Source organism: Aptenodytes patagonicus, chromosome 2 (genome assembly GCF_965638725.1).
Source record: "Aptenodytes patagonicus chromosome 2, bAptPat1.pri.cur, whole genome shotgun sequence".
NCBI lineage: Eukaryota > Metazoa > Chordata > Aves > Sphenisciformes > Spheniscidae > Aptenodytes > Aptenodytes patagonicus.
This window is the reverse complement of record NC_134950.1, coordinates 100,114,301-100,140,491: the sequence shown is the minus strand read 5'-3', so window position 1 is coordinate 100,140,491 and position 26,191 is coordinate 100,114,301. Positions and strand designations below refer to the sequence as shown.

General features: G+C 42.1%; 1 protein-coding gene across 8 annotated transcripts in view; it reads right to left on the bottom strand.

Moving 5' to 3' along the window:
- PHACTR1 (phosphatase and actin regulator 1) overlaps positions 1-26,191 on the bottom strand; it is a 362,855-nt gene that overhangs the window by 41,216 nt on the left and 295,448 nt on the right. For all 8 annotated transcript variants that reach the window (XM_076330546.1, XM_076330544.1, XM_076330547.1 and 5 more), the window contains 3 exons: positions 19,044-19,374; positions 11,279-11,487; positions 9,585-9,741 (listed from right to left, as the gene is read on the bottom strand). In XM_076330546.1, the coding sequence (XP_076186661.1) occupies positions 9,585-9,741; positions 11,279-11,487; positions 19,044-19,374 (697 nt within the window). The remainder of the gene's footprint in view (positions 1-9,584; positions 9,742-11,278; positions 11,488-19,043; positions 19,375-26,191) is intronic.

Below are 26,191 nucleotides of genomic sequence, written 5' to 3'. Positions count from 1 at the left end.
AATACAATATATTGAATGCTTATTTTATTAATTACTCGTTAACCACTCGTTAACACCATTAGTGTTGCTGCCTCCTGAATTCAGGGGTGTCAGTGAAGAACCAAGTTACTGAATTTAGCTTGGTGCTAACGTGCTTCCCCTGTAGTTTGCTGGTTTGAAAATTATTTATCATCAGAAAGGCAAGCAATGAATATTACAGGCTGCACACTTAGAGACACGTTAATGTGGTCTACTGCACATGAGAACACTTCCTCTTCACTAATGTTATTAACATAAATGGTAATTTTACATGGTCAGGTCTGAGGCTAAGGACTTAGTTTAATCCTCACATATGGTCTGTGCAGTGCTTATGAATCCCAGTGCACTGAAATATGAGCATAATTCTCATCTGCGCTTGCCTCTAAAAGACCGGTTGTGACTTTTCTGCATGTATGCAAAAAAAGTCCCTGTTCATCTCCAAGTGATCCTCGTGTTAACACTATGTCCTAGGGAGAACATGCAAAATTCCAACCTTACATAATTGTATCAGGTGTAATGGTAAGTATATTGGCTTTCTCGGTACATTTGTCCAAAAGACATTTAATTCTATATAAAACAAACATATAAAACATTAAATCCTATTTACTACAGGGCCAACTCTTCAAAAAGTCATCTCTATTTACTCACATACAATAACATGCATATGTAACTCCTGCATTTCTGGACATAGATAGATGATCATGCACACAAGTTAGACTTACTTCTCTAGCAGTCCTGCTTGTGCTCACAGTAATAGTCACAGTGTACATATATGAGCACATATATATTTAAAAGCTGATTGGAGTCAGGATAAAAAAATTGGTTTTATGTGTTTGACTCCTTTACAAGGACTACGTATGTTAATCTCCTGTACATGTGTTGACAAATAGGCCATAATACATCAAAGGGGGAAAAAAATGCAAACTGTAACTTCTGAGAGAGGTTAAATATTTTGCTCAAAAAGCAATTTCTCCATTTTACAATCATCAGCCTATAAAGTGAAATTTATTCCTGCCAGTCTGCTGCTTTTATCTACTTGGACTGCCATCTGATTTGCTTCCTTTACGGAAATTACAGGGTCATCCAAGCTGAGCAACTGTTGTTCTTGTGATTAACTCCCCACAATCAACAGACACAAAACACGAAGATTTATGGTTAGATTTTTTCAAGGTGAAAATTTATGAGCTGGTTCTTAATGCAGCTGCCCTAAATTTGTCAGCATTAACCAGCAAAAGGAAAAAACCAAACAAACCACCGTTGTTTTCTTCTTTTAAAGCCAGAATATAATATTTTGACCAGCTACTTCCTTGCTTGTGTTTGTTTCACCCGTTTTTATTAATACTTGTCATTCTTTTACTCAAAAGAAAGTACTGCATGGACGCCATGTGGCCTCTTGCTTACTGGAGAAATAAAAGACTATTTCTATTACCGACATATGTTATTTCATTAATGCCACAAGCTTGCATTATATCACCAGGAATTATTTTGCCCAGAAGAGAAATTTTACCTTCCTCTGAGGTAAAAGCTGACAGTGGTTTGACAACTAAAAGCAACACTGCAGTCAATTCGGGGCAGAAAATGAAGGATACCGCACTCCACTGAAACTGTAAAGGAAACTAAGGTAGACTAAATATATTTGTCTCAGCTGTGTTGACAGCCTGAGTTAGACCTCAAATACAGACTGTGTCAGGGGGCTGAAGAGGATAGGAAGCATGAAGGGGAAATTGTAACCCCATAATGTATTCTGCCTCGGCTTCTGCAGAGAAAGGATGGGAGAAACACATGTTGCAACGACAGCACGGAGTGACTTGCACTTCCATGAGAGCAGGCAACGGGAGCAGTGACGGACCCCAGGAATAACAAATACCTTCCTGGGCTGGCGACATCTCTGATTGAAATGAACTTTTGACATGGAGAAAACACTTTCCATTTCATCAGTGGCCACACGGGAGACCTTGCCCTCAAATGCCGCCTCCTGCTGCCTGTTGCCTACCATTAAGAGCACTCCGCTCCTCAGCACAACGTTCCTCCTCCTTTACAGCAACATAAATAAATTGTCTCTGCACATTTGGAGCCCCATCTTCTAATATGGAGAGACACATCTGGCCAAGGACAGACTATATCCACTCTGCGAGGCTTTGCTTTCATACATAGCAAAACATATGCTGGCCCCAGTTGAGCGAAACTGGTGGTGGCAGGGGTTCATCCCATCCCGAGGTGGAGCTGCGACAAAGGAGAGATCACACTGCCAGGGCCCATCCAGATCATAGGCTAAGGACACTGTTCATCCCACAAACAAGGGAGCGTATAGAGGTGATGTGTTTTGTGGTGACATTACCCACTGTCACCTCCCCTTTCCCTTGATTGCTCCATTGACCTTTTGCCATAGCAAATTACTCAGATGAAGCAAATTCATGCTGTTAGTTGTTGGAACTCATTGAAACAATAGTAATCATCATTTGTTATGTTAGACTTGTCTTTTTCCGTGATGAATGATGATGTTAGCTATGACAATTCCTAATATAAAAAGACAAGTCCAAACCGTGCTCAGAAATGAGGATCCTTGTCCTACTGAAACACAGAGTTAGATGCCTAAAGAGATCCTGATATCTGGGTGGTTTTTCAAAAGCACACAAACTTTGCTGTCAATGAGAGTTTGTCAACTAGTGGAATTTTCTGAAGTTCATAGGCACATATGTACATTTGGAGACCCCAACATACCTTAAATATATATATACACACATATATGTGCGCATGTGTTTCTTTCAGTGGCTTGCCTTAGGTCAGAAAAACCCGTGGAAGATGCAGCCTTCCCAGAGCATTTTAACTACAAAGCCACCTTTCCTTTCAGCGCAACAGAGCTCACCAGGACATCAATCACAGAAAAGAGGACTGACAAGGGCCTTGAGAGCCCATCTCCCACCTGTACCCCCGCACAGAACCCAGATCAGTTCTGCTCAGAGTATTTATTCCTGGCACTTGAGCCCAGATGTGTAATGATAACTTGGTTTCAGCTTGTCGCCCATAGATAATCACCTGCTTTTGCTGCCTTCCTCCTGATGCTAAGGGCAATTTAGATAGCTCTCTTGGGGTTTCTCACAAATGTACAGCTTCCTCATGAAGCTAAAGTAAAAGGGAAAAAAATGCCATTTTCCCTGGGTACCATCGCGGCTAAAACCCAGGCTCAGCCCTTTGCGGCTTTTTCAGTTGCCCCCATTCATGCATCTAGCGCTGTCGCATCGTCCCCTCTAATCCAGGATTTAGATGAGCTTGTTTACCACAATCCCATTTTCCGTGTGATTTATCCCCAGCACCCAACATGCGAAGAGGCAAGCTCCACACACACACGCGTGCGCGCTGCTGTTGGGGATGAGCTCTTGCTTTAGGCACTTGCTTTTCTCTCATTAGCGGAAGCTAACAATAAGTGTGAGAATTGCAGACGTCAGAGGTAATTAGGAAGAAATTATTTCACGTTACCCAGCAAAATGAGGTCTGTGAATAAAGCCTAATCCTGCTGTCTGCCCATTCTTTTTATCCCTAAATGACTTGGAGGTGGGGAGGGCACAAAATGCTCTCCACAGCGACGGACGGGGAACAGCCATGAGGAGATTCAGCCGTGCTCGGTGGAGGCCATCTTGCTGCCATCCTCTGGCTGAATAAACCTGCCCCTCAACGGGACTGCAACGTTGTTTAAGTAATTAACCGTTTCAAAAAGCTGATCTCCTCACAGCCTAATTTTTTAGTAAATAAGAACAACCACTTTGGACTATTCAGTCCCCTCAGGCCTCTGAAGGAACTGCTGTGCATTTTAACGACTGTGCAAGCCTTGCAGACTGACCCTTCCTCAGCACTGGTAATATCTCTGTCACCTTCATGGTGATGCCGAAGACGCAATCCTTATCCCAAAATGTCCAATTTTTCTACTCTTCTTTCTAGTTCATGTCTCTCCTTCTGTTTACAAACACACTCTATTGCTCTTTCTCCTGAGTACTCTCCCTCATGCAGAGGGACACATGGACAACTAGCACCTGATGTGAACAAGTCCAAAAACCTCACAGCAGCCTCATGACATTTTAAAAATCAGTAGCAATTTTTTTATACTTGTGGGAATTCACCAAGTTCATTTCATCACAGGATTTCTGTTTCTAGGCAGTATTTTTCAGTACAGCTGAGGAAGACGTAGTGTTGATCAGGGAATGCATAGAGTAGATTACCTTTCTGATCAAGGTAGTCGGTGACCATCATCTGTCAAACCTGCTGCTCCATAACAAAGATTTATGACTTTTTGTGCTACATTTCTCAGTCACAGACATCTCGGTACTATTTCCAAAGCATCAATGGGACTATAAACACATCTAGCAGGTGTGCATGTCCGTATCTCAAGCGTACATATTTACAGCCATATGCACACAGACAGCGTCTCTGTGATCTATTCTCATACTTCCTATCCTTTGCCTCGTGATACTTGCAATATATTATTTGTATTGCTTCAGATCAAGATTTTCCACTTGCTGGCGTAAGGACAGCACTCCATAAGGCATTGTAGTGAATAAATCTAGGGCTATACAAAAAACATGCAGAGCACTACTGTATATTTGACAGAGGAGCTCGCCATTGATTCACTGCTTTAAAGCCAGTAGAACATATACAGTGACACACTCACAGGAGTCAGTCGAGCAATTGGATTTCCATCACTCAAAGTCACAAGAGAGGAAAATGGTAGTGTGTGCACTGCAAGAAGTTACTTTATTCTTTATTTGTTTCTAATTTAATTATTTTCTATTTAATTATTTAGTTAATTGTGCTGAGGGCTGCTTCCCCACCTCATCTCTCTTTGCTTTCACACCGGGCATGGTCTTGCGTTAAGTGTGACTCCTACAACTGACAGCTTTTGGCAACAGCACAGCACAAAATCTTATTGGGCTGCAAAATCTTATTGGGTTGCCTGTGGCACCTGCCAGTGATGGGTAGCAGTCCCCTGACATGCACTGCTTGCCTGTGGACAGGCTTTATGTATCTCCCCTGCCCTGTGACCTGCAGCCAGCCTGCCCTCTGCCCTGAGGTGGGTAGGAGTGTGCTGATGAGAGAGGCAGGATGCTGACCAGTAATAATACTGTGAATATCAAGAAGTTCCCTTAACATTGATTATTAGCAATGTGATGATAACAATACTGGACTACCAGATTTTTTGTATGATTAGATCATCCTATTCCAGCAGATGGGAAAAGCCAGGATGGAAGCAATTCAAGGAAAACAGATAAGGACACTGCCATGCATTCTTGAAAAGCAGTGAACCAAAATATCAGCTTTAATACTCTTGTATCTAATTGCTAATGAGCACTTTCACTAGAGTTGGGGGGTTGAGAGAGTCAAAAAAGACTTGAGTGCTTTAGAAAGCCTCTCTTGTAGGATGCGTGGCAGATCAGCCATAGTCTAAAGACACATGTTATCTCAAGGTATGGGAGAGACTTTGTGAAAGACATGCAAAGAAACCATGTCTTCCCAGTTCAAGGGAGTGCGAAGTCCTCAGCAAAGTCTGGTGTAGTATATAGCTATACAGAAATGTATAGATACATTTTCTCTAAAGGGCTCTTGTGCTTACTAAATAATATGTTGACTGAGGAAGTCTGTGTGGTCTCTTATGACCACCATTATGATTCCTTGGTGAAAAAGAAGTGCAAGGACTGGCATTGAAGCACCCGTCTCAGTCCCAGGGGGCAGTCCCGCAGTCTCTGGGAGACATGCGGCTCTGCTGTGCATCAACCATCAGTGCTGGCCCTCCTCCTCGCCTGGGGCTCCTGACAGGCCATGCCTTTATCACTGCCCCAGGAGAACCTCCAAGCTCAGATCCAGAGCCTGTCTGAGTCCTTGCTTCACAGTCATAGCCCGGATATGCCCAGCTCCTCTCACCCTGATAGCCACTGAAAGCTAAATCCAGGTCCTCCTGCCTCCTGCTCTAACCTGAATAACCAGGGGACCAGTGCTTCCCAGCAGGTCCAACACAGCCAGAGAGACAGGCAGAAGGCAGAAGTCTGTCTTTTCCCTCTGCCGGTTAACTTTCAGAGTCCTGTTTTTCCTCCTGTTTTCTCCTTTTTGTCTTATGGTCACTTAGACGCACTTCTTGAGCAGCTGTGAAGATGTGCAGGCACCAGAGGGATAAAATGGAGGAGGAGTTTGGGAGAAGCTGAGCAGGCAGAAAAAAAAAGAAAACCATACCCACTTAAAGATTTACTTAGCACAGAAGGTCTGCATTTCAGAGTAGAAGTTAATGGAGTTGCAAGGGTTTTAGCAGCCAAGAACATGGCCTCCAGCATCCATTTCCTATCCCCAAGTCACATGTGGTTATGAGCTGGAAGTTCTGCATCTTAATTCACTATTTTTGCTCCTTGCTTCATAGTAGGTATCACATTTTGGAGTAGTCCACTCTGGTTTGGTTAGAGGAGGAGGTCTTCTAATCAGTTGCTGTAATTGCTGTGTAAAGACTGCCCAGAAATAGTCTATGATGCAGCGGCCTATACATGTGGCTGGAATTCGCGTGATGTGGGATCTCCTGCCTTTGCTAGGATGTATTTTGCCATCTTGGGCAAAAAGCTCCATTTTTGCTTGGATCTACATGTGCTGAGCCATGATACAGGATACACACCAGTGAAGCACTACATTCATGTGAAGTGTTTCTATGACAGCCACAAAGATGTTAATTTGTCTCATGGCTGAGCTAATGTTCAGGTGTGTAGTGGGCCAGATCCCGCTATAAGATACAGTCTCTGCAGCCTCACCCTTACAACTGGTCTGGTGTAAGTCAAGGCACTATTCTCCCAGCATGGGAAACAGGTGACAGTGTGAAGTCTGCTCTGGAGTCTCTCTACCAGTTGGCAGATGTAATAATAAAGTCATAGCAATTTTCTGGGACTAACCGGAGGTTTAGATGTTCCAAGCTACATTTGAACAGGATCTAAATAAACAGTTCTGAGCCAAATTGGTTCCTGGTGCAACTCTAATAAGGCTGAAGGAACTACACCTGGGATGATTTTGGTCCCACACAATATGTCAATGGTCAATCTCTCAATATGCCTGGCTATAAGCTTCTTTAAAGATGACGTTCTCTTTATAGTACTAAATTCTGATCTGCCAAATGTGGCAGCCAATGAGCTCTTCCAAACTAAATACTGTGAGGATTATGCATAAATACTGAAGTATCCTAATCAGCCTCTTGGTGAAAATTAATTGATCCATTACAGACAATAACTATTTGCTGAAGTTTTTATTCTGCATTTTTTACTTCTGTAAGTAGCATATGTGATTTCATTGGCTGGCTATTTTAAACCGTAGGGGACCATTGGTGGAACAGTACAAATCCCTCTGAAATCCAAAATTGCCAGCTGCAATTATAGTCTGCATCTAGCATCTTCTCTAAGGACTATAAATGCTTCACTACTTTAATTTTGCTTGGCATTTGCATCACTGTGTGACAATTACTGAGCAATGGCAAAGGATGGATTCAGTAATGAAGTCTGGACAGTAAAGAAATACTGTCCAAATTGAAATATTCTCTCTATTTCATCAGTCTGTGCACACAGATACATTACATTTAGATACAACGCACTAGTAAGACAGGTACCTTCCTTTTTGCTGCTGAAATGTCTGTGGCTTTTTGCGTATTAGAGATGAGGAAAGTTGTTTTCTCCTCATATTTCTTGATTTTTTTTAACTACTCAAAAGGATGAGATACTAAGTTGTAAAAACTAGTAATTAAAAGGTCAGACTAGCAACTATATTATTCCAGATAAGGCTTGTGAATTTCTACCAATTTCAGTGATATTACACTGCTATAAAACGGGAATGAAACAGCAGTGGCTCAGCTATTTTTTGAGCTCATATATACACAGTTTTAATTATTTGAACTATTTGTGATTGTCCCTAAGTCCTAGCTATATTAGAAGACAAGATCAAGCATTATACGTCAGACTGAATAAGCAGAGATGCAACTGGGGAAACAAACAACGACATTGTGAGAATATGGGGCTTACACAGGAAGGGTTCTGAGTATTGCCAAAATTAGTTTCCCTTGTTAAAAAGAGATATGCTGAAAAAACATTCTTTAATGGGGAAAAAACAGCTTTTGGAGAGGTGAGATATAAAATATTTATAATAAAAAACACCTGGGGCACAGTGAGTTGTGCAGAGTCAATGTTTGCAAATGACACTATTTACCTTCATCAGACAGAGCTGTAAAATTTCTGAGACCTAAGTAATTTAGGCAAATGGGCAACACAGTGGAAATGCTGTTCAATGTCATTGCAAGGTCAAGCAGTGCACAGTAAGATATGGTAAGAGACAAAAATTTCAACTCTTCACATGCTTCAAAAGGGTTCAAAATTAATCATGTAAGCACTGGGACCTTGCTATCATGTGCTGCTCTTTGGGACGCAGAGCTCCATGTGCAGCTGCAGTCTAACAAGGTATTAGGCTGAATTTATTCTGGACTGAAAGATCACAGTACCAGCAACAGTGCAGCACCATCTTGCATACTTTGGGCATCACTGCTGAGGCCCTTCAACAAGAATACTGAAGAATTAGACAGGTCTTGGAGTAGGCTAAGCATGATCCAGCACAAAGAATTTCAAAGACAGACTGGAAAGATGTGGTTAGTTTATTCCAAAGAGGCGATACATGAGGCCATGAAAAAAAGTAGATAAAATGCTGAAAGAGGTATTTACCAGGAGCTCCTATTCCTCCTGTCTCCACAACATGGTAGCGGTGTTCCCCCTTTATCCCCCCCACCAAAAAAAAAAGAAGAATAAAAAGAAAACCCGCAAGAAAACTCCCAACAACTGGCTGGTCTTCTCCTTGTGGTTTTCTCAGAGTCACACTGGAGGGCGACTAACAGCATTCACCAGCTCTGTATTCCACCAAGTTGATAACATAACAGTATTAAACTGATTACAGAAATCACGGCTGGAGCATAAGGAGGTTCTTAGACATTTCTACCTGACCTCAGTTTATTAATTCTTGACAGAAATCTTCCACATTTAATGGCCACCCCTCTATACCCCATGCAATACAGAACAGCTGGTGAATAACACCGTTAGGAAGAAGAAAGAGTCTAGACTGTCCAACCTGACCCAACAAAAGCAGGTACTGAAGGATGTAAGTATTTTGGATCAGGAAAAGACTCAGCTACTCACGGGAGATGCAGTCAGAAGAGAAAGTTATACCTCTGCCCTCTGGCCAAACTAACAGCCTATCAAATGGCACCTGCAGCTACAGTCCAAAATGTCATCAAAGCTGAACATTTCCCAATGGTGCACCAAAAGCAACCAAATCCACATAGTTCATGCTGATACTTAACACAACCAAAGATCCCGTAGGATATGCCAGGAAAATGAGATGGGGCATTGTATGGGAAGTTATATTGGAGCAGAAATAATGTCCAGTCTTTTTTTCCCCCCATGGCTTTTTCTCTTGAACATTGTGAACAGATCTCAAATGTTTACAGACTAAGGATAAAAACTGCATCCCACCACATATTTCCAAAAGTAAGAGTTAGAAAAATGTTTGTCTCCTACCTTGTTAACTTTGTCCCAATCTGCTGCCTCAGTTCGAGCCTCTCTTCATCAGTCTGCATGGGGAGGATGTTCTTTTCCTCCAGCTCTCGCTTAGAAGGCCTGTTGCTTAGTTTGATTGCTAAAGAGTCCTTCCTGCAGACTTTCATTGCCAGGGAGCCTGTGGGAGAGAGGAGAGGCTCTGCCAAAGGAGGTGTCATCATTTCATTACAGCATGCAGCAGGCAAAGAAGTGCTAGCCAAGGGAGGATATTAGGCTCTCATTTACATTCGTATGGACTGTGGGAAAAGGGGTGTCAATTAACGTCACTTGCTCAATTAACCTCAACGCATACCATAATAAGGAAAAGCTGAATTTGGTAGGTATACAGGAAAAGAAATTAAAATATTGCTCCACAGAGAGGAGTGGAGAAGAAGGGCTTGTTTCAGAATTGCTAGTAGCATCTGTAGCTTTCTCTAGCACAATGTTTCTGAACCACGTAATGGAATGAATAATTCAACCTCAGAATCTGGGCATGCAGCACAGCTACGGCATGTGGAAAGAAAGAGGTATCTCTCTCTCTTGCAATGTAATATCAAGACATCCAAGCTAGCACTAGAAGGAATCAAAAGTCAATCAGAAGCAGCACAGATCTCTATGCACATTAACTGACACTGGTTCTCAGGCAGTGAGAGTAGCAAAGACACTGTGAAAACCAGTGGCCTTTCACAGCTCAAACTTGCTTTTCTAGGCTTGCATCCAAAGCAGTCTGAGCAGGGAAGACAGACACAAGCAGGCAGAGAGACACAAACCCATGAAAGGCTTTGGGCTTTGGCAGGAGACTGCGAGATAGTGCAGTTCTGCTCTGTTTCTTAGTTTAAGAGCAAAGATTGCTTAATTTCACTTGCAGGGTAAGGAAGGATTCTGAGGATATTAAATATGCCTGTTTCAGAATCTTCTTTGTGTGTGTTTTAAAAAGGCTGTTGTTTGATTGTACTGCTCCCTGTTCTCAGAAGAAAAGAAATCCAAGGGCCTGAAACTTCAGCTCGACCTGCAGGATGACAAGCACTTGTCATACGCAAAGTACTGTATCTTGTCTTCATGGGAGAGTCCTATGATGCCACACCAAGGCAGGAGATGGGTTTTCTCAGAGAGGTCAGGAAGGGGCCACAGGTCCCTCTCCAGACTGTAATTGCGATATGGCTATCAATTAACCTCTTCTCTTCTTATCTGAGCCCAATTCTCTGATCGTGACCCCTTTCAAAGTATGTGCAAACTTAATGATTCTGACATGATTTAATACTTACTATATATAAAAGCTCTGATTCTGTATTGGTGGCGCTTATTTCATCCTCCTGAAGTAACTCTATTGAGCTGATCTTGACTTAAGCCAAAGGCAGGGCTGCTTTACACCACGGACACTTGGGAAAGTGAATCCAAAAGTCAATTTGGAAGTGAACTAATATAAGCCAAAACCATTTGAATTCTGTCTGAGAGCTACCCAGACAGGGATTCATGTGGATTAGGGAAATCACTAAAGATTCATATTACTTGTTATTTTGGATTGATTTAGCAAGCATCCCCATGTAGTCAAGCCCTGAGAGATGCAAAAGCCATGGTCAAGAAAGAAAATTCACAGGCCTTCTGTTTTCCTTGTGTATTGAGAGTCCAGAGTAAAAATTAAATAAATGAGAAAGGAAAAATGGAATGACTCTTACTTGTAAATAATGAGTTATCCTCATCTTCATCTTCATCTTCCTCCTCTTCCTGTCTTGTGTAGAGGCAGGAAGAATCTTCATAGTCGGTTTCATGAGGCACATTTTCTTTATTGTCATCGCATTCGATCACAACAGTTGGCACTTGTCTCATGTCTGGAAGGCCCCCAGGTCCTGTTTTTGTAACACTGTCACCTGTGTGTAAACCAGAGCTGTTGGGAAAGAAAAACAAATAAACTAAAGGAAACAGCTCAATGGAAGACTGAGTTGCTTCTCTCACTGTATTTAGGAAAGTAGTGGTCTTTCATCCCTTTTTGAGAAGAAGCGAGGACAGAAAGATCTTCATGACCAGCAAGACATCTAATGGGTTTAAACTGAGTACACATTAGATCTAAGGTACAACACTTGTTAGGGAGAGGTAGGACAGCACGCAGGCAGAAATACTGGCAGCCAGGACTGAGAACTAAAGATCTGTGGCAAATACAGTCTCAAGGCTTAGTGAGAATTGCACCAGCTACTCAGAGTGATAAGCATGTCTTCAGCCTGGTGTCTGTGTGACCTCTCCACTGGCGTGCAGGCAGTAAGGACAGAACGTCTCACCTGAATGCAAAAGGTGCAGTAAGAGAGCAGGAGGAAGGAAAGGTATAGATTGTAGAGGAGGATTGTAGAAAGGCAGAGAGAAACCATGACTTGCACTCCTTGGGCAAGAAGATGTTGATTGACTTGAGGGGAAGGCAAGGGCATAACTCTCTGAAGCGCACGGGACTGAGCATGTGAAACTGGGCTTGGAGAAAAGAGACTTTGGGAGCTGGTGAGAGTACAAGAGAGAGAGCTAAAACCTGGGAGGTTTGTTTATGGCACAGTTATATGTTGTGGGAGCTGCAGTGATGATATCCCTTCTCCTGCCCCGGCTCCTCACTCCAGCCAGGTGCTGGAGATCAATCTGAATTTGAGCTAACATCGTATTTCTTTTGTCACATAAAGTGCGACTGATCATTTCCTGCAGCTTACTAGGTTAAGACCTGTGGTCAGTACTCCTACCACCTAGCTCTGTTTATGTGTTGATTTCAAAGCCCTTTACCAAGGAACATATCAACACAAGTAGGGAAAGAGGAACATGAGGCGGTGAAGATCAAAGTCAAACAAAAGGTGAAAGGAAAGGTCAGGAACAGAACCAGGTTTCCCAACCCATTTTTATCTAATAGCTCATGTTGCTTTTCCAACGTGAAATGAGAATGAGAGACTGGCAGGCAAAAATGATGGCTGCTCAGGTTTATTTGTGAGTCAGCAGAAACTGCCCTCTCTCTTAAGTCCCAGCTGAGGCAAGAGCTATATGAAAGGTGGGGAACATTTGCCTGTTGGACACCCTCTTCATGTCAAACTCCCATTTTACTTTCCAGAAGAACATAGGTGCGAAATCAGATGTGCTGGCCAAGTTGCCCTTGAGGCACACAAATTTGGGTCTGACCTTACCAAGTGCTAGGTAGCCTCAATTCCCTTGAATATTTTAGCCTGCTCAGAATACCAGAGGCATTCTGCATCTTGAAAAACTGTTGTATTCTTCTCTTTAAATGATTTTCTACTGAGTCAACTTGAAACATTTCTCTTTCTTCTAACCCTGAAGTTAACATGGACTCTTAAATGGCTGCCAGATAACACCCCAGAAAGGCTTTTAAAAATGTACTTCTAGGTATATAATGCTAGTCCACAATGTGCTTAGGGATTACGGAGAAGAAAAAGCTTCAGATCCTGTGAGCAAACCATACCATGCTGTTATCACCACCTTCTGCTTCAGGGAAATCATTTTGTTAATTGCATCATTTACTATTGCACACTAACCAACAGTGAAATGCATAGCTTTACTGGATGCCTTGAAGAGAGGAACTCCATTTTCTTAGTGATAGTCCATGTTTTGTACCACAAAGTAAGAAAGATTCATGAAGAACTGTCTTGTGAATTTTTGTATTAGGCTTCAATGAATTTGACCCAAAAAATTTTATTCCAGAAGTAGTTTTAAAATTCATCAGCTGAATTTCCCTAATGACACATAAATGCACTACATTCTTTAAAAACTTTCAACTAACTTCCAATTTATTGATATGCTTTAATAATTTTAATTTTATGAACTTCATTTTTAAAATCTGTTTTCTCTGTAACCTATTTTTTGTGTAACTCTTTTTGAGAGGAAAGGTAGGAAATTCAAAAGCCTGGAATTAAATTTCCAAGAGAAACTAAAATGCTGTGAAATTCTGTTAACATTGCTAAAAAAAAAAAGCAAACAAACTTCCAATGGTGAACACAACCACTGGATCATTCAGTTAATTTTAAAACAATACATACACAGAGAGTAAGTACAAGTTCACTAAGTCCCTTCTGGAAGTACAAATGAAAGGAGCAAAAAGTAGTTCAGCATCCAGGACCATCTGGTGCTTCCCCGTTCTGTGAAGGATGTATGCAGGTTACAGATGCATCCTTATGGGCGTGCACATAGGGTAGCAGATATCAAAGTGGCTCACGCCAATTTAGGTTACCAAGCAGGTATCGGATGGCAACAAGATTTACAAATTACCACAGAGGATCTTTATTTGAACTAGTGATCTAGAAATAGGCGGCTTCTCATCTCATTGTAATTTTTCTGAATCATCCACTTTCTTGATAATACTACTTTCTATTTTAAGCCCCTCATTTTTCCTGGTGTTTTGTGTTCTTGATTAAAATCAGCCTCTTCCACAGCATTTTGACTAAGTCAGCTGTCTAAGCAAAGCACTTATGAAATACATGCAGTACTGCAGTACACTTAAGAAAGACGAATCAAGGTCACTGGATATTTCCATTGTGTATAAATTCCTCTAGGTCATTAGCAAAAACCCCACATGGCCAGGTGGTCTACACCACAAAATTTTTTAGCATTATTTGCCAAAAAGCACACTATTGTTTCAAACAGTCCATTTTAAATCAACTTCGTGATTTGCAACAAAATTAGAGAACAAAGCTACAGCTAAGCAAGCACTTGTTTTAAGAAGATAAATGTATCTTAACACATAGATTTGAATAATACATAGCTGACTAGTCCAAGCGCTTGCAATTATCGTTGCATCATCTTTACGTGACCAAAACAGCAAAAAAGTTACACCAATATAGCTTACAATGTTTCTAGTGAGAAAATACTTTAATGAAAAATCAGAATTTAAGCATATGCGTGACTCATGGTACAGACAAAATCAAAAAAGAAAAAAGTGAAATCCCTCCTGTAAAATCTAGTGGGGAAAAACACGCATGCTTCTCATCTGTCATCCCAGGCTCTTTGATTTTGGAATAAAGAGTTACATTTTTATCAGCATGTTTTCAGATCCACACTACACTGTTCTGTACTTACCAGTTAAAACAAAATCTGAAAAAACTTCAAACCATTGTATATACATTTCTACAATACAGGCTTATGTGTGAGAGACAGAGAGAGAAGGCAGAGCTATAAATATTAAGCGTTTCTATCCTTAGGCACTGCTAAAGTTTAGACAAAAAGAAATTCTCTTGACAAGTTTTATGGAAAATAAATGTTTTCTGACTCAAATACGTTTTATAAGATTTACAAGACACTGGCAGGGATGTCTCATGCATTTCATTTCATAAATCTACAGTCTGAAGCTGAACTGGGTGTCCCAGAGGAACTGGTCTCACACACTGTCTTTTTGGACACAGCGATTTTTCACTGCTCTGCCACAGATGCAATTCTAGCCCGGAGTGAGATATTGCTGCTTAACAGCTCTTTAGTACATACATTGAACAAACTGAGGCCTTGATTCAGCTGCTGGTGTACAAGAGCCCACGGAGTAATTGAAATGAATTGTCGTCTTACCAGACAGACTGAGAACTATATGGGCAAGGCAGAAAATAAGGCTATTTCAGATCAAGAAGCTGCCTCCCTAAGTCAAAATTAAAGATACATTCGAGTGGCACAAGAGGGTTTCTAAAGCTTCTTTTGATGCTGTTCGCGATGCACGGCTTTTGGGCACGGTCTTTCTTCTCAAATTCATTTCAGGCAGGAGAATGAAACCTTCTGTGGATTTTGGTGGCAGGGCTTATCAGATTTTCACCGACTCTTAAAATGCATTCTGAAATGGTAAAAAATGATGCCCAAATCTAGAGTTTTACTTATGCTTGACACATACCCTTTGGGCTGAAGGGGAAAGTCGTTAGCAGTAGGGCACAAATTGGCAACAGAGGTTGCAGAAAAAAACTTACGTGGAAATTACACTCTTCTCTGTTTCAGCTTAATCTGTCATAAAGCTGGTAATTTATCAGGGAAAATAGAGGCAAACTGGCAGCACAAACGACATGTCATAATAGGCATACTATGACAAGGGACAGATTGCCCTTCTGAGAATAGGTTATGAATAGATGTTATGAGGACCAGAAAATGTTTGCAATCAAAAGCGTTAAGTGTGCAAATGAACTTAATGTTCTATAATGTCTGTAATAAAACGGAATAAAAAAATCCAGGAATTAACTGCTATTTTAAGTCATAAGAACAACTGGGACTTGAATAGCTATTACACGCTTTTAATGTACCTCAAGACATTAACTTATTAATATGCACTAGATCTAGGTGAGGCAGTAACATGCAACCACTCCTACAGAGGGGAAAATAGAGGCAGAGGAGCTCAGTAGCTTTCTCAAGGTCAAAGACAGCAAAATAACTTCTGGCTTCCAGGCCGGTACAGAGGGACAGCTCATTTTTCTCTGGCAAGCTTCTGGCTCACTGGCAAAGCACTGATTTCAACTATCAGTCTTCAGATGTTGTTAGACTATCCAAATTCCAGAGACCTCATCTGTGAAAGCAAAAAATCCAGATTGCTAGAGGAAGGGGATGTTTTAGTCTTTCATTGTTTGCTCCTGTCCACACTCACAGTCCTGGTGGAGAGAAGAGTTGTGAGGTCTAAGAAAAGTTTACTGGGCAAAATGTGGAATTGATACAAACTGGTTATGGATTCAGTGAATACCAATGGAGTTTAACAGACTTAAGGAGCTTCCACTGCACTAGGAGCAAAGAAACTAGCCACAGGGAAGAAAAAAAAATTCTCCTAAAGGAAAAAAAAGACAAAATTTAGAGCAGAATACTGGTCTGCACTTGTCTACATGATCCTCCCCTATTAAAGACAAAATACTACTCTAAATAATCCCCCAAATTACCAGACTTGGCAGCATTATTACTGCAGCATCATGGCAATTATTCCATAATGTTGTAGGATTCTTTCGAGATAAAGACTGAGATCAGCAAAAATAAATGCAGCCAATGAGCTTAGCATTCCCCAGAAGGTGCCTCAGAGACTTGTCAGGCTCTCTTGTCTCCTCAAGATTATTGACCCAACAAGAGTGACCCAGTAGCATGTTATTCTGGAAGGAACAGTAAAGCCCAGGATCTTACTGCATATCCTATGCATGCAACAGATGTGAGCACACTACCAAATTTTAAATAGAGGAAAGCAGATCTAGGATCTGTGCAGTTTTAAAAAGCCATCAAGACTTCTGAGCTGAAGTGTCCAATGACAAATGCTGCAGTATGATTTCCGCTGGGTTTAATCCAGATTTTATGCAATTATGGGAAAAGAACTACTGTCAAAAATACTAGAAAACAGTGGCATTTGGTGCAAATAATCCTCTCCCAAGTTAAAAACATACAGTTTAAAAATCTGCACAAATTATCAAGACAAGTTAGCAAATTTACTTAGATCACAATGTGGCATGAAAAAGCAATTTAAGAATTTAACAGCAGGTGTCAGCTCCACAGACCTTTTTACCTGTAAATACTATGAAAATAACAATCGCTGTTGCAGAGGAAACAGTCATCACCTATTTTCTTTCCTATGAATGCAAATGTTATTGATTTGTTTTGATGAGAAGAATAACTGAAGTACTCAATACTTTATTTCATGATTGAAATAATAGTTAATCAACACAAAAAAGCTATGAAAAATCAACCGTCTGCAATATCATGAACTAGGATTCGTTTTCATTTAAAATGTGAAATATCAATGCCACAACCTTTTCTTATTTTCTTCTACAAAGGGAGGCAATTGCTTCATATCGGGAGATGAATCCTTGCTTATTCAGTTTTTAACAAGCAGCAGAGCTTCAGCTTCAAATTAATAGTTAAAACCAAACAGCATCACCTTCTTTAAATCAGTTAAACATATTTGTAGACATAAACATGATGGATGCCTAGAAATTGAAGCATTCATTGCTGTGGGGCAACAGATGCCACAATGAAGTCATACTCTGAGAGATGTCACTGGGCTCAGGATAACAAAGTGCCTTCTGCAGGCAGTGTGAGCCAGACAGTAAGACATCCAACCTATGCTGGGGACGGCATGGGCAGCACAGCCCCAAAGGAGCCTTTGGGAGACACCAGTTACCCTCTGCACTCGGTGCACCAAGCTTTGGGGTGATGAACATGCATCTGACCAGCCCTGCTGGCAATGTGAGAAGTAACTGGGTAGTCACTGGGCACAATGGGGAATGTGGATGCTTTTTCCAATCCTACTGGTACAGCCCTTTTACTGATGGGAAGAGGAACCTCCCTCACAGCCCTAACAGCAGAGATTTCCCCCATGTTGCAGAAACATCAGCCCCCCCCCCCGATATAACCACAGAGGTCTCGCTATCCTGGTACTAAAATAAGCTGGCAGTGTGGGACAGCCTCTGGTCCCCTGACTGTTTTTCATGCAGTAAGGAGAATCTGCCATCCCTAGTCGAATTCTTTTTAACTATGCACTATAATGAAGGTATCATTATCACAAAGAGGTATTGGGGCAAACCATTAGGCATTTTGTCTGTTAGACCAAATATTTTCACGTCCTGTCTAAGAGAAGAATGATCTGATGCTCCTAGAACAAGCTGGCTACAAAGCTGCCCTTGGTACTAAATAGAACATGTCATTTTTTGGACTACCTTCCCTATTTTGGGACTTGCTCAATTTTCCTCTACAAGACGAAATAAATTTTCCAAAGCTTGCTGATCTTGCAGTCTATGAGGACAGCTTGCATTTATACAATATGCTTCACTTACTCAGACTATTTGAAGCAGCATTCAGAGATACCCACAAGTGACAGTAATAGAAAACAGCCCCAAGGTGGGTAAGGCTTTTCTGATCAAATGTACAACCTTCCTCCAGATGCAAATGGCTAAGGAGATAGCTGTCGTGGAATGGGTTAAATACTTATTTTAAGATCAAACATATAATTTAATTTAAATTAATTGAAATAGTATATTAAAACTCCTCCGAGTGACTTGTAGGAAGTCCCCATAGGTTGTTTCGAGCTAATTGGTAATACCAATCAGATGCCCTGGTTGAGTGGCACATTTGGTTTTTAGTGCTCTTTTTTGAATCTTCCACTTCCTCTCCTTTTTTTTTGGCAATCCTCCACATAACCAGAGCTTTGCAGTTATGCACTCTGCAGTATATATTGCAAGCCAGGCATGTCCCATTCACATCTTCTCCACTGGCTGTATCATCTAGCTCCTTGAACAGGACAACGGGGTTCAGGAAATGTGGTCTTTTTCTCCTTTCTGCCACAAACTTGTCAAACAAGCCTGGAAAGGCGCTTTCCCCATCTCTGTTTCTCCAGCAATGACTGTCCTGAAGGTTTTAGACCCCCAGAGGAAAGGCCTCATTCAAGTACTGTCAACATAACTCAAGTGGTGATATTGATACTGAGGTTAGCAGGAAACAGTGCACATCAATATATAATTTAAAAAGTTGATCCATTACCTTTCTAGCCTTTGCATGGTCATGGCTAGCGTTTTGTTCAGTTCCTCTATCATCCGGCACCCTGAAGGGTGAATGGGCAACGTGCTGGACCCAGAAGGCAGGTGCTGGCTGTGGCTGCCGTACTGGAGCTGGTGCTGGTGAGCTGCTAACTGGGATGGCAGGACAGTGTGATGGTGCTGGGTCAAAGGCTGCTGGGAGCTCTTCTGCGTGGAATAGGATGAGAGAGAGAGGTCTGGCCCCCCTAAAGGCATGCAAATCATGACTTTCTTTGGAGGTAGTGGAGGTGACAGTTTAACTGGCATACAAGGCAGTTTCACAGGAGCGCCAGGATCTAAAACAGAAGAAAGAGAGGCCCTGGTGTTAATTTTCACATCTGTGAGATGGAGATCAGAGTATCTGCCTGGGCGAGCAGGTACTAAGGTTGCTAGTCAACACGGGAGTGTGCACCCCTTCCCTGCTGCGACAGACAACTCTGCATAGCGTGCGCTCAGCACAGTCTTCGGAAAAAATACTGTTGTTTTGCAGCACTTCCGAGTCTCACAAAAAACATCCCAGGGCTGTGCATGCCCCTTAATAAACACGCAATTTAATTTATTTTAAAGGCTCGTAGCACACTGATGCTTTAAAGCCCTAATCCTGCAAAACAGCCCTGTGAGGTAAAGCGCGATGTCTCCCGCTCAACAGGCATGAAAATAGGGGGAGAGAAATTCAGTGTCTGAAGTTACAGGATGACTCGCCACCATCACTGCTGGAGCAAAAGCTCAGGGACTCCTGATCCTTCTCAGCCACTGCAGTACAATTACTACAAGCCACATTTCTTACAGCTTTGTAATGTGCAAAACATCTGGTGTTAAAAGTTACATTACAGGGCAAGAGAGAAGAGAAATAGGGTTTGAATACTAAACAGGAGTGGTCTGGAAAAATGAAGGGTATAGGAGGAGAAAATGATAAAGGGCAGAAGATTGTTAGGATTAATGTATTCTTTTACAGAAGACTTGGCAGGCACTTTTCTCTGGACTCACGCACTGAATTTTAACCTTTTTAGCTCTAGGCATGTTCCTTGAATCACACAGTTGACCTGCCAGGCAAAGACTCCCCCCGTGACTTCCATGGAAATCAATGAAAGGTCCACAAGCAAATCTCTCTGCCTGGACTCAACTGCAGGATGGAGATTTTTGGAGTTGCACCATGAAAAGTTTTCAGAAGGGAAAAGAAGTTAATGAGAGGGCTTGTAGTTCCCAAAATGGGTGTGGGAAATGGCCACCACATATGCTAAGAGCAAAAATGAGAGCAAATATATATGCTGTGAGCTGCAACTGTGAGTTTGTGTTTAGGAGGAAGGCCAGGCCCTTTCCAGCCTGGAATACAACAGACATTTGGTTCTGCAATGCAGCTCTGCGGGCAAGGCCTGCACACTCTTTGGCCTCTTGTTGCTTCAGTTTACTCTTCTTGCTGTAACATGGTAAAGGAACTGAAGGGCTAGAATCTTCTTTTGACCTGAGAAAGCTTGTGAGATGTTGCCCTCCAGGTTTCAAAGGTCATCACCCTCCTGAGCTATATCAGATTTCTAAAGTCCTTTTCCAGATGGCTCTTTTTAGCATTAACTATCCTTCTTCTTGCCCCCTTTATTCCTTCCTCCCTCCTGGCCTATTCTGGGTATTGCCTGTATTAGTATCCATATCTACTAGCCAGGGTGCACAAGGTTGATATGAGGACTTCCAAGCACTAACACGTCTTGAAAATGATTAAGGGCAGTAATGTGGAAAAAGACCATCCATGGAGCCAAACTCAGATATGACATTAGACTTTTTTTAGTGCTAGTTGTAGCTTCATTGCATCCACAGTATCCACTTGATACTAGTGTTTTTACTATGCTAGGAACAACACACTGACAGCAAGCCTTCCCTTTCTTCAAAGGGCTTATAGGCTGAAGACACGGGTGAGGCAAAGGGTGCGCAAAGATGAAATAGAGACACGGAGAGAAAGTGGTCTTTCCACGTTGCAGAGTGGCAGAGTTACAGAGAGTAGCACTCAAGTCTTTCAGCTTTCAATGCAATATCATATCTACTTGACATGTCTCTTGAAGGCAAAAATTCTTCTGATGGCTCCACCAAGGCTGAAATCTAACTCATGGGATTGCCAAACCACAGGGCACTGCCCTCTCCTATAAAGGAGATTGCTTTCTGTACAGTAGAAAAAAAAATCTTTCAGGATTTTCTATTCAAGCACAGGAAGGTCTCCAAGTTACTGTGGTTTTCTTACATACACATTATCTGTGTATATTTCCTCTTTGTATCCTGCATAAAAGAACACACCATCTTCAATAAAAGGTTAATAACAGAAAGAGTAAAGGGTAAATTGTATACAGCCCTGAGAATAAGGATCCTATGAGATTTGTAGTAACAAAGTGTTTTCATACATTTGTGCTCCAGGCAATTTCACTTCTAGAGCTGGTCCTGAATTACAAAGACAACACTGAGATCTGCACTTCCATGTTGAAAAGTGCAGGTTTGACTGTTGCTTTTAGATCCTTTTCTCCTGTATCTCAATTAAGGTCTTCATCTGACAGTGCCTGTGCCTGGATTCCCCACCACTCTGTGTATGATGCAGGGGAGTCATCCTTAATGGTGAATTCAAAGAGATCCCAATTGCAGGCATCTCTTGCTTCTGACAAAAGAATAACTGGAAGTATCAACTGGGTTTGCTGCCTTCTGTGATCCTGAAGATTGGAGCAATATTGTATGGTGGGAGTGAGTACAACGTGCCAAATGGTTCAGCTATAAAGCAAACAGGAATCCTTCCAACTTTCTTGTAAAATATAGTGAAAATTTCTTTTCCTTTCTAACGCAAGCATTCGTCTAGTAGAGTTGTGACAGAGGCACTGCAGCTTTGGAGTTGCACGGGCGAACAATTGTTATTGTTTTATTATTATCTTAATATCTTATATTAATTATTATACTTAGTTATCCCGAGTTAACCACATACTCCATCATGAATCAGATGTGCATACTCTGGTTTCCACTCTTCACAACAAAGGTATGGACCTTTAGTTTCCACTTAAATTTAAAGAAATCCTTCACATCAACATGTTTTCAGTGGTACCAGTGCTGGGTGACTCCACTGGACACCTGCCAAAAATCTTGTCCATTATTTTTAATGTAAGGCTTTATTCAGACCGACTGTGTTTCACCCAAGTTCTTGAGCCTGTCTGAATATGGCCCTAATACCTAAATAGAGCCTCGAAAATGAACTAGAGGCATTAAATCTACTTGTCTGCCCTTCACCTTTGGGAGAATACTACTTGTCTGTTAAAAAAAAATGGCTAAAAGGAGAATGACTGCAATGGGAGGAGTTCGATCCATTCGCTCGGAAACGTATCAGTAGATCTTCACCGACATCAGTAACGGAGACCTTGTACTGCAAGTTTTACTGCATGGTCAGATCAGTGAGCGTGCTGAACAAATGGGGCCTTGCTTAAATCCATGGGCTCCAGGCATGCTGTTGGAAACTGTGCTACCATCATCTGGAGTAAACGAAAGAACAACTTGTCCCTGCGTGTAAGAGCGAGATCACTGCGTTTTACAGTTCTTTCCTCTGTTTGTTTTAATTTCACAATGTACGTGATGTATGAACCAGGGGTGGAAACAGTTATTGTCTCCAGCATGGAACATCCATCAGACATGGACACCTGTAGATGAATAAGAAGCTGGACAGTGGAAATACGAACAAGGAATCTGTGGTAAGTGTCTTCTCAGTGGAACATTACCAGAGTCTTAAATCATTGCACAAAGCACTCATGTGACAGAAGAGAAGCAAACTGTGTCAAGCCAGGTGTGCAAGTCCGATTAATCTCTTTTGGCTGAGGTTCTTCATGCTCAAGAGAATAATGAGCAATTTTGCAAGATGTTGGCTCCCAGCAGGGTTGTGACCACTCAGCACTGTGCACGGTTAAGTAATAACTGTGCCAGAATTGATGAAAGAGATGTTACACATAGAAACCTTCCCACTGCTGATGACAATAAGTTACTTAAAAGATAGTTGTGGATGCCACAATATTTGCTGCACATCAGACCTATGACAAACAGGTCAGCCCTTACCCCTTCCATATAGATCATTTTGCTAATACCTATAGTTGCTGCATTTCCTCTTGGGTTTTTCAGGAGATAGATAAATATACTTTTATTCGCTGCACAGAAGGTCTGCCCATGTACTGTTCTTCTGATGTGTTTGTGGTACACTGAAGCTGTACGCTAACTACACCAAATCTGATGCTTCCCAGCCACTGAACATGGCTAGAGAGTTGGTCAGGACATGGTGCAGATACACCTGTTGCAGATAGAGTGCTAGGGAGTTCTGGATGTATGGCAGCAAATATTGCTCCAGCAGGGCTGCTAGAAAAGCTCATTAAAATCCTCAAATCCTCCCCCAGCACAACTACTGCATGGCGTAAGAGGGCATGCCTGGGAATCCTGGGCTTGTGGCAGACCTGGCTGTGTTTGCTATCCTGCCAGCAGGACAAAAGCTCTTTCTTGACTCCTTCTGATGCCAAACAGGAGCCAGCATGGTACCCGGACAGCAAGGAAGGCCAACAGCCTCCTGGGTTGTATGAGTAGAAGCACAGCCAGGAGATCAAGGGATTATTCCCCTTCTATTCAGCACTCCTTGGACTGTATCCACATTACTGCGTCAAGCTTTGGGCCCCCCAGGAAAGACATCAAAAACCTAGAATGAGTTGAGCAGAGGGCCACCACGATGGTTGAGGGCTGGAGCACCTGACCTGTGAGGAGAAGCTGAGGGAGCGAGGCTTGTTCAGCTTGGAGAAAAGATAGCTTGCGGGGGGGAACCTAATAGCAGCCCTCCAGTACCTATGAGGATGTTATCAATAAGGTGGAGCCACACTCTTCACAGTTGTGCATGGTGGGAGGAGGAGACAAGAGAGGTTCTGGACTGGACTATAAGGAAAACATTTCCCCCATGAGAAGAGCCAAAATGTGGAACAGGTTTGCCCAGACAGGTTGTGCAGTTGGCATCCTTTGAGGTTTTCAAGACCCGGCTGGACAAAGTCCTGAGCAACTTGGTCTGGTCCCATAGCTGGCCCTGCTTTGAGCAGGAGGTTGGACTAGAGACTTGCTGAGGTTCCTTCCCACCTGAATGACCTTATACTATGATCTTTGCTGTACTGTATACAAGTAATACAACTTGTCATAAAGTTAACGAGTTACTCTTTAAATTTCATCCAAGTAATTAATTCTGTAATGTGCAAAAAAAATGTGCAAAACCCAGCATGGCCTGTTGAGGGAGCTCCATAGTGGAAATGAGGTGATGTGCCTGATATTTGCTGGTAGCATTTGGACCAGTAGCTTTTACTTTCTCAGGTATTCTCTCCGGGAATCACTTGTGTCTGAACAGTGAGAGTTTCTTTTCTTCTTTCAATGAGTTTTTTGAGCAGATTTGTAAAGACAAGTTAAAAACTGTTCTGAAAGATCTGCCATGCATCTCCTGCTGACTACAGCAAGATCTGCAGCCATGTCTTCAGGGAAGATTTGAGACTGAAATTCTTTGCTGTTTTTCTGCACCATGTATGCATCCAAGGTTCAAGTTGAATTTGGAGAACACAAGCAAAGCATGCTTAGCCTAATGGTTGAAAAGTACAGCTCTGCATGAATTCCCATGCAGAGCCTTGAGGAGGGTTTCAAAGACGAGGTTTCCTGCTGCCTATATGTGCTAGGTACTCCCCTGCAGGTAGTGGCAGGCAGAGAAGTGTGGAGAGAGCAACTGCATCAGGGTCCAGTTTCCCATGAGAGCCTGGGATTGCTGGTGAAGGAGACCTGCTTTTGCTCTGCTGCTTCTCCCTCAAGCACACAGTGAAAAGAGAATTGTCCGCTGCCCCCACATCAGTGTAACCTGTCTTCATGAATGTAGCCTGACAGAGCAGGCAGCAGGAGGTAACGTCACAGAAGGAGGAAGCTTGTGGATAATGTCTTGGGCTCATCTACAGAGGAGCCTTCTGAGACACGTGACTGTTGCATTATAAAATACTGCAGAGAATATTTATTGGATAAATTGTAGTTGTAAATACTTTTATAATGCTGTAACTAACAACCAGCTGTGTTGTGGCAATGCAGCAGAACACCAGGCATCCATGGTCTCAAACCTCATCCCTGACTTGTCTGCATTATCGGAAGTAACTTTTGGGGACTTGAAACATTTCCTACCCTGTTATATGTTTGCCTCTAATTGTGAATTAGTTCTTACTCTACAGAGACATAACTAGAAAGCACAATCTCAGAACTAAAAATGTGCTGTGCCTCTCCTCAATATCTTGAATGAAAAAAGCAAGAGAATGCAAAAGGTTTTTCAAAGCTTAAGTACAATAGCTGAGTGGCCAGATACAACCCAGGCTACACCCTACTGTAATACTAGGCTAAATTTGGGCTCAAATACACTCAGGTGCTGCTGAGATCCCAGCTTAGTGGCATATATTTTGTTCTCTGATGTTTTAGGGGACTTTATGGGTTACTGGCGATTCAGTTGTTTGAATAGAAAATATCTAATTAATTTCAGAAAACGGTATCTGTGCTGGTGAAAAGTAACAGCTTAATGAATCAAGATCAAAAGGAGCTTTACACCACTGGGGTGTGTTGTCTATCAAATCAGATACGGGCAGCCTTCTTGCCACTTTTGGCCATTGAAGATTTTATGATAATCCAGGGACTTTCCCCCAGCAGGCCAATTAAATTTGGCCCCAGGTGATTATTTCAGCTCCTCCTACATTTTCAACAAAGGGGGCTGCAAGTGTCCTAAATGCCTGGGTTCTGCATGTGGATATTGGAGAATTAAAATGATGAAAGAAATTCTGTCCATGAACGTGGTCTAATAATAATCGTATCTGAAAACCAGTAGAAGGCTCACCAGGAGGTGACCGGCCAACACCAAATGCAGAGCAGTGAAACAATGGTATCGAAACAGTTAAGGATCATGTTCTTCTCCTAGGGCTGCCTATTTTCTAGGGCTGCGTGGGCACTTCCACACCCAGTGCTGTGATAGAGATGTTCCCTGTGGAGGCAGTATCATCAAGAGCATGGGAGATGGCATGAGGCAAAGCACAGAGCATCTTCTGCAGTGGCAGTGACACCACTCCCAGTGGC